The sequence below is a fragment of the Salmo trutta genome, chromosome 21, assembly GCF_901001165.1.
Source record: "Salmo trutta chromosome 21, fSalTru1.1, whole genome shotgun sequence".
Taxonomy (NCBI): domain Eukaryota; kingdom Metazoa; phylum Chordata; class Actinopteri; order Salmoniformes; family Salmonidae; genus Salmo; species Salmo trutta.
In genome coordinates this window covers 28,338,199-28,351,253 of record NC_042977.1, presented here as the reverse complement: position 1 = coordinate 28,351,253, position 13,055 = coordinate 28,338,199, and the positions used below count along the sequence as shown (strand labels likewise).

Sequence of the window (13,055 nt, the reverse complement as noted above, 5' to 3'; positions counted from 1 at the left end):
GTGGCTGAATGGAAGCAAGTCCCCGACGCAATGGTCCAACATCTAGTGGAATGCCTTCCCAGAAGAATGGCGGCTGTTATAGCAGCAAAGGGGGTGACTAACTCCATATTAATGATGTTTGATTAGCAGGTGTCCACATACTTTTGATCATGTAATGTACATGCAGAATAATTCGAAAGGCTCTGTGACCAGGTTGAAAGGAGGAGTTCCTGGCTGATTCATGTCATTGAAGATGCATTTTATGATGATTTTGGTCTATCACCTTTGACAAGCATCTTTTTTTTTTATTAGGGCTCTGATTGATAACCACTCTTTAGGGATGGTGAAAGCCAGTAGCAGATGTGACAGGCCTTTAAATCAAATCACATTTTATTGGTCACATACACATGGTTAGCAGATGTTAATGCAAGTGTAGCGAAATGCTTGTGCTTCTAGTTCTGACCATGCAGTAATATCTAACTAGTAATCTACCAATTTCACAACAACTACCTTATATATATATATACACACACACACAATGTAAGGGGATGCAATAAGAATATGTACATCAAAATATATGGATGAGCGATGGCCGAGCTGCATAGGTATGTAGATGGTATAGAGTACAGTATATACATATGAGATTAGTAATGTAGGGTATGCAAACATTGTAAAGTGGCATTGTTTAAAGTGACTAGTGATACGTTTATTACATCCGATTTTGTATTATTAAAGTGGCTAGAGATGTGAGTCAGTATATTGGCAGCAGCCACTCAATGTTAGTGATGGCTGTTTAACAGTCTGATGGCCTTGAGATAGAAGCTGTTTTTCAGTCTCTCGGTCCCAGCTTTGATGTACAGTACATTCCTCTGAATACTAAGTGTTTTCTGTATTATATTACTTGTATTATATTAAACGCTAGCGCGAAATTCATAGAAAGATTACAATTGCATTAAATTCATGACATGTCCCCCTGTCCCTAGTGAAAGTCCCATAGCTTTTAAGAGTCAATTAATTCTGATTAGCAAGATCAAACTTCTTGCAGCTAATCCTCTTTCAATTTGTTGCTTTCCTTATGTATTTGCTTTTTTAATAACTTTCTCATTTCTGTTTTTCAGAAAGCCATAGATCTGGCCAGCAAGGCAGCCCAGGAGGATAAAGCTCAGAACTACGACGAGGCCCTGCGTCTATACCAACACGCTGTTCAGTACTTCCTACACGTAGTAAAATGTATGCTTCAAGACAATGAGAGATTTGCATTCTGCTCTTTCCTCTTTTAGAGTTGTAATCCTTCTCAGCAGAATGCATTTTTCCATTTCGCACAGTTCAGGGGGATTACTGTAATTGTGATTATTTTCTAAATAAAAACAGATACTTAAGACAGAATTTTAATACAATCCTTGCATTCCTCTCCTGCCAGATGAAGCCCAGGGTGACAAAGCCAAACAGAGCATCAGGGCCAAATGTGCTGAGTACCTTGACAGAGCAGAGAAGCTCAAAGAATATCTGAAGAAGAAAGAGAAGGCTCCACCCGCCAAGCCTGTGAAGGAGTCCCAAGCTGACGACAAAGGGTGTGTGTGTATGCGTGAGGCTTGGCTGTGTGTGTGGGGTGGGGGGGTTATTGGAAGGTGATGAGTCAATTAGTTGGATCAAAAACATCTTGTGGTTCTGTGTACACTTGTGCTCTTCAGCATAATTGAGATTGATTATTATTGTGCAGAAATGAAAGCGATGAAGGAGACGACCCAGAAAAAAAGAAGTTCCAGAACCAACTTTCAGGTTAGTTGTATCACTGACATACTGTGTGAAATTTTACTTTTGATTTGCATTATAACACTGTTCCAATTTTATAGGATGCCAAAGGTTATTTGGCTCAGTTTCACTTTACTTTTACCTCACCAGGTTGAGGTGTCTAATAAATACATTTATTATTAGGTTTTCACATGAATGTGTCTGATTATTTTCCTTTACTGTAAAATGATTTGTATGTTCCCATCATACTGGATTTTGTTTTTTTAGGCGCCATCGTTATGGAAAAGCCAAACATCAAGTGGAATGATGTTGCCGGTTTAGAGGGAGCCAAAGAGGCCCTGAAAGAAGCTGTTATTTTGCCAATTAAATTCCCACATCTTTTCACAGGTAATGCAGTCTTACTACCTCAGATCTCCAGAGAATTAATGATGTCATATCAGAATGTATGAAAAACATGCTGAAATGACCTACTGAAAATGAGTCCATCCAACGACATTGTATAGAATCAATTGATTATTACCGTTCATTCATTTGAAAATGAGAAGCTTAGCCTATTTCTTCCCCACTGTTATTCACGACCACTCCCAAAGACAACATGTCTCTGTCTGGCAGGTAAAAGAACGCCATGGAGGGGGATCCTGCTCTTTGGTCCTCCTGGTACAGGAAAGTCCTACCTAGCTAAAGCTGTGGCCACAGAGGCCAACAACTCCACCTTTTTCTCTATCTCCTCCTCTGACCTGGTGTCCAAGTGGCTGGGAGAGAGTGAGAAGTGAGATTTTACTCTTAATCCAGGGAAACATGAATGATTATTTGTAGATATAAATCCAATGATGCTGTTTTAATGGTTGTAAATTAGGCCTAGATTAAGCCTAGTCCTAGACTAAAAAGCAAACTCGATAGAGATTCTATTCTCTGTTGGGGGGAGAAAAAAAAACAACATTTTTAGTCCTGGATTTAAGTTTAATCTGTGTCCGGGACACCAGCTCCATGTATCTATTGGGGAAAAGCATATGATCATCTTTATGTTTCTTTGAGCCTCCTTTCTCCTCTCCAGGTTAGTAAAGAACTTGTTCACTCTTGCACGGGAGCACAAACCCTCCATCATCTTCATAGATGAGATAGACTCACTGTGCGGCTCCAGGAGTGAGAACGAGAGTGAAGCAGCTCGCCGGATCAAGACAGAGTTTCTGGTTCAGATGCAGGGTGAGGGCGACAGAAAACAATTTACATACATACATACACAGTGCCTTCGGAAAGTATTCAGACCCCTTGACTTTTTCCACATTTTGTTATGTTACAGCCTTATTCTAAAATTGATTAAATGTTTTTTCCCCCCTCATCAATCTACACACAATGCCCCATAATGATGAAGCAAAAACAGTTTTTTTGAGAGAAAAAAAGAAAGGAAATATCACATTTACATAAATATTCAGACCCTTTACTCAGTACTTTGTTGAAGCACCTTTGGCAGCAATTACAGCATCGAGTCTTTGGTATGACGCTACACGCTTGGCACACCTGTATTTGGGGAGTTTCTCCTATTCTTCTCTGCAGATCCTTTCAACCTCTCAGGTTGGATGTGGAGCATTGCGGCACAGCTATTTCCAGGTCTCTCCAGAGATGTTCGATCGGGTTCAAGTCTGGGCTCTGGCTGGGCTACTTGAGGACATTCAGAGATTTGTCCTGAAGCCATTCCTGGGTTGTCTTGGTTGTGTGCTCAGGGTTGTTGTCCTATTGGAAGGTGAGCCTTCACCCCAAATCAAAATGTATTAGTCACATGTGACGAATACAACAGGTGTAGACGTTACAGTGAAATGCTTACTTACGAGCCCCAAACCGACAATGCAGTTAAAAAAAATATATAATAAAAAAAAAGTAACAAGTAATTAAAGAGCAGCAGTAAAATAACAATAGCGAGACTATATACAGGGGGGTACCGGTTAATCGAGGTAATATGTACATTATTAAAGTGGCTTTGCATAGATGATAACAGAGTAGCAGCGGTGTAAATGAGGGGCGAGGGGGCAATGCCAATAGTCTGGGTAACCATTTGATTAGATGTTCAGGAGTCTTATGACTTGGGGGTAGAAGCTGTTTAGAAGCCTCTTGGACCTAGACTTGGCGCTCCGGTACCACTTGCCGTGCGATAGCAGAGAACAGTCTGACTAGGGTGACGGGAGTTTTTGACAATTTTTAGGGCCTTCCTCTGACACCGCCTGGTATAGAGGTCCTGGATGGCAGGAAGCTTGGTCCCAGTGATTTACTGGGCCGTACGCACTACCATCTGTAGTGCCTTGCGGTCGGAGGCCGAGCAGTTGCTATACCAGCCAGTAATGCAACCAGTCAGGATGCTCTCGATGGTGCCGCTGTAGAACCTTTTGAGGATCTGAGGACCCATGCCAAATCTTTTCAGTCTCCTGAGGGGGAATAGGTTCTGACGTGCCCTCTTCACAACTGTCTTGGTGTGCTTGGACCATGTTAGTTTGTTGGTGATGTGGACGCCAAGGAACTTGAAGCTCTCAACCTGCTCCACTACAGCCCCATCAATGAGAGTGGGGGTGTGCTCGGTCCTCTTTTTCCTGTAGTCCACAATCATCTCCTTTGTCTTGATCACGTTGAGGGAGAGGTTGTTGTCCTGACACCACACGGCCAGTTCTCTGCCCTCCCCCCATAGGCTGTCTTGTCGGTGATCAGGCGACACTGTTTTGTCATCGGCAAACTTAATGATGGTGTTGGAGTTGTGCCTGGCCGTGCTGTCATGCGTGAACAGGGAGTACAGGAGGGGACTGAGCACGCACCCCTGAGGGGCCCCTGTGTTGAGGATCAGTGTGGCGGATGTGTTGTTACCCTTACCACCTGGGGGGGGGCCTGGAAGTCCAGGATCCAGTTGCAGAGGGAGGTGTTTAGTCCCAGGGTCCTTAGCTCATTCATGAGCTTTGAGGGCACTATGGTGTTGAACGCTGTGCTGTAGTCAATGAATAGCATTCTCACAGGTGTTCCTTTTGTCTAGCGTTTCTGGGATCATGGTCTTGTTAGCCATGACCAGCTTTTCAAAGCACTTCATGGCTACAGTCGTGAGTGCTATGGGTCGGTAGTCATTTAGGCAGGTTACCTTGGTGTTCTTGGCTACATGGACTATGGTGGTCTGCTTAAAACATGTTGGTATTACAGACTCGGACAGGGAGAGGTTGAAAATGTCAGTGAAGACACTTGCCAGTTGGTTAGCGCATGCTCGCGGTACATGTCCTGGTAATCCGTCTGGCCCTGCGGCCTTGTGAATGTTGACCTGTTTAAAGGTGTTACTCACATCGGCTGCGGAGAGCGTGATCACAGTCTTCCGGAACAGCTGGTGCTCTCATGCATGTTTCAGTGTTATTTGTCTCGAAGCGAGCATAGAAGTAGTTTAGCTCGTCTGGTAGGCTCGTGTCCCTGGGAAGCTCTCGGCTGTGCTTCTCTTTGTAGTCTGTAATGGTCTGCAAGCCCTGCCACATCCAACGAGTGTCAGCGCCGGTGTAGTACGATTCGATCTTAGTCCTGTATTGGCGCTTTGCCTGTTTGATTGTTCGTCGGAGGGCATAGCAGTATTTCTTATAAGCTTCCAGGTTAGAGTCCCGCTCCTTGAAAGCAGCAGCTTTGTCCTTTAGCTCAGTGCGGATGTTGCTTGTAATCCATGGCTTCTGGTTGGGGTATGTACATACTGTTACTGTGGGGACGACGTCATCGATGCACTTATTGATGAAGCCAATGAGTGATGTGGTGTACTCCTCGATGCCATTGGAGGAATCCCATAACATATTTCCGTCTGTGCTGCAAAACAGTCCTGTAGCTTAGCATCTGCTTCATCTGACCACTTTTTTATTGATTGAGTCACTGCTGCTTCCTGACCCTTCTCCCCCAGTCTGAGGTACTTAGTGTTCTGGAGCAGGTTTTCATCAAGGATCTCTCTGTACTTTGCTCCGTTCATCTTTCCCTCGATCCTGACTACTCTTTCAGTCCCTGCCGCTGAAAAACATCCCCACAGCATGATGTGCCACCACCATGCTTCACCATAGGGATGGTGCCAGGTTTCCTCCAGACGTGATGCTTGGCCTTCAGGTCAAAGAGTTCAATCTTGGTTGCATCAGACCAGAGAATCTTGTTTCTCATGGTCTATGTCTTTAGGTGCTTTTTGGCAAACTCCAAGTGGGCTATCGTGCCTTTTACTGAGGAGTGGCTTCCGTCTGGCCACTACCATAATGTTCTGATTGGTGATGTGCTGCAGAGATGGTTGTCCTTCTGGAAGTTTCTCCCATCTCCACAGAGAAACTCTGGAGCTCTGTCAGTGAACATGGGGTTCTTGGCCACCTCCCTGATAAAGGCCCCCAATTTCTCAGTTTGGCCGGGCGGCCAGCTCTAGGAAGAGTCTTGGTTCCAAACTTTCAAAATCATGTCCAATCAATTGAATTTACCACAGGTGGACTCCAATTAAGTTGAAGAAACATCTCAAGGATGATTAATGGAAACAGGATACATCTTTGCTCAATTTCCAGTGTCATAGCAAAGGATCTGAATACTTATGTAAGTAAGGTATTTGTGTTTATTTTTAATACATTTGCTTGCATTTCTAAACCTGTTTTCGCTTTGCCAATATGGGGTATTGTGTGTAGATTGCTAAGGATTTTTAAATCAGTTTTAGAATAAGGCTGTAATGTCACAATGTGGAAAAAGTCAAGGTGTCTGAATACTTTCCGAAGGCATTGTGCACACACACACAACCAGTCAAAAGTTTGGACACCTACTCATTCATGGGTTTTTATTTTTATTTTTACTATTTTCTTCATTGTAGAATAACAGTGAAGACATCAAAACTATGAAATAGCACATATGAAATTGTTTAATAACCAAAAAATGGTTAAACAAGTTATATTTTAGATTCTTCAAAGTAGCCACCCCTTGCCTTGATGACAGCTTTGCGCACTCTTGTCATTCTCTCAATCAGCTTTGTTAGGAATGCTTTTCCAACAGTCTTGAAGGAGTTCCCACATATGCTGAGCACTTGTTGGCTGCTTTTCCTTCACTCAGCAGTCCAACTCATCCCAAACCATCTCAGTTTGGTTGAGGTCGGGTGATTGTAGAGGCCAGGTCATCTGATGCAGCACTCCATCACTCTCTTTCTTGGTGAAATAGCCCTTACACAGCCTGGAGGTGTATTGGTCATTGTCCTGTTGAAAAACAAATGATAGTTCCACTAAGCACAAACCAGATGGGGTGGCGAATCGCTGCAGAGTGCTGTGGTCGCCATGCTGGTTGTGTGCCTTGAATTCTAAATACATTACGGACGCTGTCACCACCTCCACACCTCCTTATCCATGCTTCACGGTGGGAACCACACATGTGGAGATCATCCTTTCACCTACTCTGCGTCTCACTAAGACATGGCGGTTGGAACCTAAAATCTCAAATTTGGACTCATCAGACCAAAGGACAGATTTCCACCGGTCTAATGTCCATTGCTTGTGTTTCTTGGCCCAAGCAAGTCTCTTCTTCTTATTGTCCTTTTTAGTAGTGGTTTCTTTGCAGCAATTTCACCATGAAGGCCTGATTCACGCAGTCTCCTCTGAATAGTTGATGTTGAGATGTGTCTGTTACTTGAACTCTGAAGTATTTATTTGGGCTGCAATTTCTGAGGCTGGTAACTCTAATGAACTTATCCTCTGCAGCAGAGGTAACTCTGGGTCTTCCTTTCCTGTGGAGAGCCAGTTTCATCACAGCGCTTGATAGTTTTTGCGACTGCACTTGAAGAAACTTCTTCAAAGTTCTTAATTTTCCGTATTGACTGACCTTCATATGTTAAAGTATTGATGGACTGTCGTTTCTCTTTGCTTATTTGAGCTGTTCTTGCCATAATATGGACTTGGTCTTTTACCAAATAGGGCTATCTTCTGTATACCACCCCTACCTTGTCACAACACAACTGATTGGGTCAAACACATTAAGAAGGAAATAAATTGCACAAATTAACTTTTAAGGCGGCACACCTGTTAATTGAAATGCATTCCAGGTGACTATCTCATGAAGCTTGTTGAGAGAATGCCAAAAGTATGCAAAGCCGTCAAGGCAAAGGGTGGCTACTTTGAGAATCTCAAATATAAAATATATTGACTTTTTTGGGTTACTACATGATTCAATGTGTTTATTTAATTGTTTTGATGTCTTCACTATTATTCTGCTATGTAGAAAATAGTCAAATCAAGAAAAGCCCTGGAATAAGTAGGTGTGCCCAAACTTGAATGTAGATTATAGTTGACTGTATTGGTGTTTTGGTCATATTAAGTTAAAATGGTTTTGAAACGTTAAGATATTTTTCCTCAGGAGTGGGAAATGACAACGATGGGGTACTGGTATTGGGGGCCACCAACATCCCTTGGACGTTGGACTCTGCCATCAGAAGACGGTAATGACACATTGTTACACTGGCTTAGCCTACCATCCCAACTGTGTACCAAATAACTTGTCCTTTACTGTTATTGACTGTGACACAACAGCCTTACAAATGTATGGTAACATGTACCACCCTGCTTTAACTCGTTTGGATAATAATAATGGGAAATCTCTGAAGTTAGAATACTGTGACTCAGCAGCACTGCTTCTTATCTTTGTTTTTGCTGCTCAGATCTACCCTGTAGGGAATGTAAATGTATTCTTCTTCTTCCTGTAGAGTATGTGATTTTATATATATATATATATATAATCACACCTGTGAGGTTGGAATAATATTGTGAACATTATGATAATGCCCTTTTAGCGTAAGAGCTGTTTGAAAAGACTGCCTGAAATGTCAGCCTGTTTTGGTTGATAGACCAATACAAAAAAAAAGAGATACAAACTACCCACCAATAACAGCTAGTTTTCAGTTTTCCACCTCCCCACTAGGGTTATTGCGGTGACCATATTACCGGCAGTCATGACCGCAGTAAAATTCTATGCGACATTTGAGTCATGGTAATCTCCTTTTATGCACTCTGGAGATAGTACCCAGATCGCTAATGGCCTGGTACTCCGGGCACCATTGTCCCTCTAACCACTCTGACATCAATGCAAATGAAATCGAAAATCACATCAAACACTTGTATGTGCTTTTAAAACTCACCTTGCTGTGATTGATCATTTGAAGAAAAGTTCAACAACGGGTTGAAACGTAGTGGAGAATATGGTCCTTGTGGATGTTGTTTCAAAGCCTAACACAACGAAATGGACAGTGCTTTCTAAGGTGATTAATTCAAAACACCCATATGCATGTCAGCTTAAAAAAAATGCAGATGTAAGATATCTTTTTTGTGCATAATTGGTCTAGCCTAAATTAAACAAATTCAGAGTTAGCCAACAATTATAATGAATTTGTATTTGATGTTGAATAATGGGGATTTCATTTTTTTTTAAATAATAGCCTGACACATGACCTTCTTAGCTAGAGAATTTCTCGCCGCCATGCGTTTCCATCTCCTCCCCCTCTCCTTCATTCCTTTCTCCAGTGCGCAGAGAGAGGGGCTGTCAACAATTTAATGAAACATGTTACTATTGATGTTCCTGAACAGATTTCCCTTGGTTTCCCAAATGAAGCACTGGGTAGCTACAGGAACAGGGTTGGAGAGCTCATGGCATACAGAGTTTGGGTGGAATATCACCTGTACCACTGTGAAATAACCAGAGTAGCCTACCCAACATGAGTGAAACGAACCAGTGGGAAAGTGGCCTCCATTCGCTATTCAAGTGCATATAGATTACATGTCTTTTTTTCTCTTCCCCCTGTTCTTGCCCATTTGATCATTCTAAATCTAAACTCATTTAACATATTGGTAAAGACGAGATTAAATTGAGAATAGTCTGGATGGGTGAAAGTATGATCACTTGATGAGAGAACAGCATGTGCAGCCTGAGGCAAGGAACAGAGCTCGAGCTTTTTTTGACACTTTCTCAAATCCTCAATAGCCTATCATCATGCAGCCCATATCTGGATTTCGAAGGCATTCTATGGTTTGTATCATTCACAACTGAAGTTGCCAAATAACTGTAAATGTAGCGTATAGGACCTGTTTCAAATGATCACTTTTTTACGCTCAACATAGCCACTTCATATGCACACTCTCGCTCTGGAATCGGAAAAATCCTTTCTATTTTATTCAGCTAAGTTCTGTTATATTCTTCTTACTACTTACAGAATGCTGCCTGAGGAAGACTAGTAGTCGAAACGCATTGCAGTTGTGCGTCCTGATGTACTATGCTGGCTGCTCCCATATGCATTATTTTGTAAATGTATTCTGTTAGTAGTTGACTTAAGTTTATTGCAATGTACTGTCCACCTACTCCTTTCCTTTGGATTCTTCTTACTATAAAATCATATAATATAAAATAATGGCACTGGACTTATAAGCATATCTTGTCTGCTAAATGAACAAGCCTATGGCATGGTGCATAGCCAGATAACATACAGTAGGCCAACTCATTCTGTTCTTCTGAAATCCATTTTCTTCATATCATAATGTTTCTTTAGACCTGCCTAAAACAATGGATTTATTGTGATGGTGTATATTTAACTAATTTATTAGACTTTTTGAAATGTAGACGATACCAAGGGTGCACATCAGCGGCTTGTATGTGTGGAGGCCCGGAGATGCTAAACGTGTTTGTTAATTAACGGTCAATTACCGTGTGACCGGCAGTCTTTTCCATGGCAATAACCGGGTGACAAAATTTCATGACCACCAACTGCCGTACTCCCCACTCAGACCACTCCCAGACAGTCCTAGCAAAATTCTTGCTTGAGAAATTGCTCTTTGCTAATAAGCAATTTTTGTTTCTTTTTGACCAATCACAGTAAGGTACTTAGTTGTTACCCAGAAATGATTTGATATTGAGATAAAAACTGCATTGGAACTTTTATCTCAGGTTTGAGAAGAGGATCTACATCCCCCTGCCAGAGGAACATGCCCGCACCTTCATGTTCAAGCTCCACCTGGGCTCCACCCCCACCAGCCTCAACGACTCTGACTTTGTCACCCTGGGAAAGAAGACAGACGGGTACTCGGGGGCCGACATCAGCGTCATCGTCAGAGATGCGCTTATGCAGCCCGTCAGGAAAGTTCAATCAGCCACTCACTTCAAACGGGTACGTCTCCATAATGACGACCAGTGAACAACGTCTGTGTATTCTTCAGTGTTAATCTTTATATCAAGCTATGCAATTTTCTATTGAGTTTTGTTATTTTTAACACAATAAATTGCATTTGTTATTGAAGGTACGAGGGCCATTGAGAGACAACCCGAAAATCCTGGTAGATGACTTTTTGACCCCGTGCTCCCCGGGAGACCCGAACGGCATCGAGATGACATGGATGGAGGTCCCTGGGGAAAAGCTGTGTGAGCCAGTCGTTTGTATGGTGAGTGTGCAAAATTAATTTATTAATATTATTCAGTTATCTGTTTCTCCGTCTCAATGGTAATGTTTTGGGGAAAACAAGATTGTTGAATAACCCTTGATCATGTCTCTCTTTATTCTTTGCAGTCTGACATGCTGAGGTCCCTGTCCAGCACGAAGCCAACTGTCAACGATCATGATTTGGACAAACTGAGAAAATTCACAGATGACTTTGGACAGGAGGGCTAAACATGGCATTTTTGTTTTTACCAAAGCAAATATTATGATTGTATTAAAGTGTTCATTCTCCCCTTCAGGTTCTGTTGGCTCATCAGAAGTGTGCCACATGACCGCTCTACTCATAGAAATAGAATTACTAGAACAGACATCCCCATTTAAGTCAAATCTATTTCTATGGCTCTACTGAGATTGACTATTGGCCACAAAGGGGGAAACAAAGGTGGATATTTTCTTAGATGCCCCCCATGTCCAAAGAATTACGGATCACTTCACTGCAAGATGTCTGAGGTAGACTTGATTGGTGGATGGAACGCTGCATGGAAATTAAGAACCTTGGTGTTACATAGGCATATGTTCTGTGGAATCTGTTTAGCAGCAACTTGAGAACAATGCTCAACTCAAATATTTGCATATTTCATGCTTTGAAGTCATTGGGAGTTTGATTCGAGTTACCGATACAAGCTTGTTAACCAAATTAAGATGCTGCTTATTGTGCAGAGTGCTTATCTAACTTCCCCAATACATATCTAAGCTCAGTTTTCAAGTACCACTTGCCATCAATTAAATTGCACCTCACTTGTCAGTGTAAGCACCCATATACTCTACTTATTTTTGTACACAAGAGAGAACTCATTTTATAGTAGATACTTTATGGAGATGTTTGGCTCTTTGGTCTGGAGAGAATGAAATTTACAATGCATGCCATTTGTACTGTCAAAGGCCTTTGTAGTCTCAAGGTGGTGTAAAAGACATGGGTTTGGGTAGCTGAAGCACTGCAAATGTATTTGTCATTCTACATACACAAGATATTTGTGGGGCTTCGGCTAGGGTTAAAAGAACTACCGACAACAATCAGGATGGAAACTACTTTGGGACATATTGTGTATATGTATTATTTTTTTTTTTTCAGGAAGGCTACTCTGGTTTGTTCATTGTCATTCTGATTAAACTGTCAGGATCACCAAAAGTGCTGGACCAGACACCTTATAGACTAGGATTCAATACTTTTCCCCCTGACCATCCACACCATACATATTTCCCTGTTACATATTGCTTATCTTCCCAACATGAACTACTGAAAAGAGATGCCTTATGGAGATCCAGTCACACTGTCTAACAGTGCTGACAAAACAACGGGGCTAATACTTTTGTGAATGGAATTGTAGAGGTAACCTGAAATTGACATTTTAGGCACATAACAGCGTCATGTCCTTTTTGTTATGGCATTGGTGGAATGCAGCTCGCTTGAACTTACAGTACTACCTTTTAAGATGTGGCAATGCGCACCATGTGCCTTTTGAAACAGGTTTAGGTAGTAAGAACATATACATTTGTTATTTTGTTTGGTTCATTTAAAAACGTGGAAGTTGATATCCAGAGGCACAGCTAGATTGTGTGTTTTGTCATCGTTGTATTGAAATGTAATAGATTTGCACATTTCATGTAAACTCTTATCTTATATAGATTGTATTCTGAAGACAAGTCTTTCAAAGTGTTGGACATCTTTTGTGTTGTCTTTGTAACTCACTATAAAAGTGTAGAGAAACATACAGATATCATATACTGTATCAATCAGTGAGTGGAGAAGTCAATGTATATGGTTTTCTTTCCCATGCTTATGTAAATAAAAGTAATATTGAGAACATTTGACTTAAAGTATTGTCTCATGGTCCAGGTTGAGGATTCAAAT

At 41.7% G+C, this 13,055-nt stretch overlaps 1 protein-coding gene across 2 annotated transcripts in view; it reads left to right on the top strand.

Moving 5' to 3' along the window:
* Nucleotides 1-13,017, top strand: part of LOC115157108 (vacuolar protein sorting-associated protein 4B) — a 32,267-nt gene extending 19,250 nt beyond the window's left edge. For both annotated transcript variants that reach the window (XM_029705052.1, XM_029705053.1), the window contains 10 exons: nucleotides 1,098-1,209; nucleotides 1,400-1,550; nucleotides 1,700-1,758; nucleotides 1,999-2,118; nucleotides 2,344-2,500; nucleotides 2,786-2,934; nucleotides 8,083-8,164; nucleotides 10,657-10,876; nucleotides 11,007-11,147; nucleotides 11,273-13,017. In XM_029705052.1, the coding sequence (XP_029560912.1) occupies nucleotides 1,098-1,209; nucleotides 1,400-1,550; nucleotides 1,700-1,758; nucleotides 1,999-2,118; nucleotides 2,344-2,500; nucleotides 2,786-2,934; nucleotides 8,083-8,164; nucleotides 10,657-10,876; nucleotides 11,007-11,147; nucleotides 11,273-11,374 (1,293 nt within the window). In that variant the 3' untranslated portion in view covers nucleotides 11,375-13,017. The remainder of the gene's footprint in view (nucleotides 1-1,097; nucleotides 1,210-1,399; nucleotides 1,551-1,699; nucleotides 1,759-1,998; nucleotides 2,119-2,343; nucleotides 2,501-2,785; nucleotides 2,935-8,082; nucleotides 8,165-10,656; nucleotides 10,877-11,006; nucleotides 11,148-11,272) is intronic.
* Nucleotides 13,018-13,055: the final 38 nt, after the last annotated feature.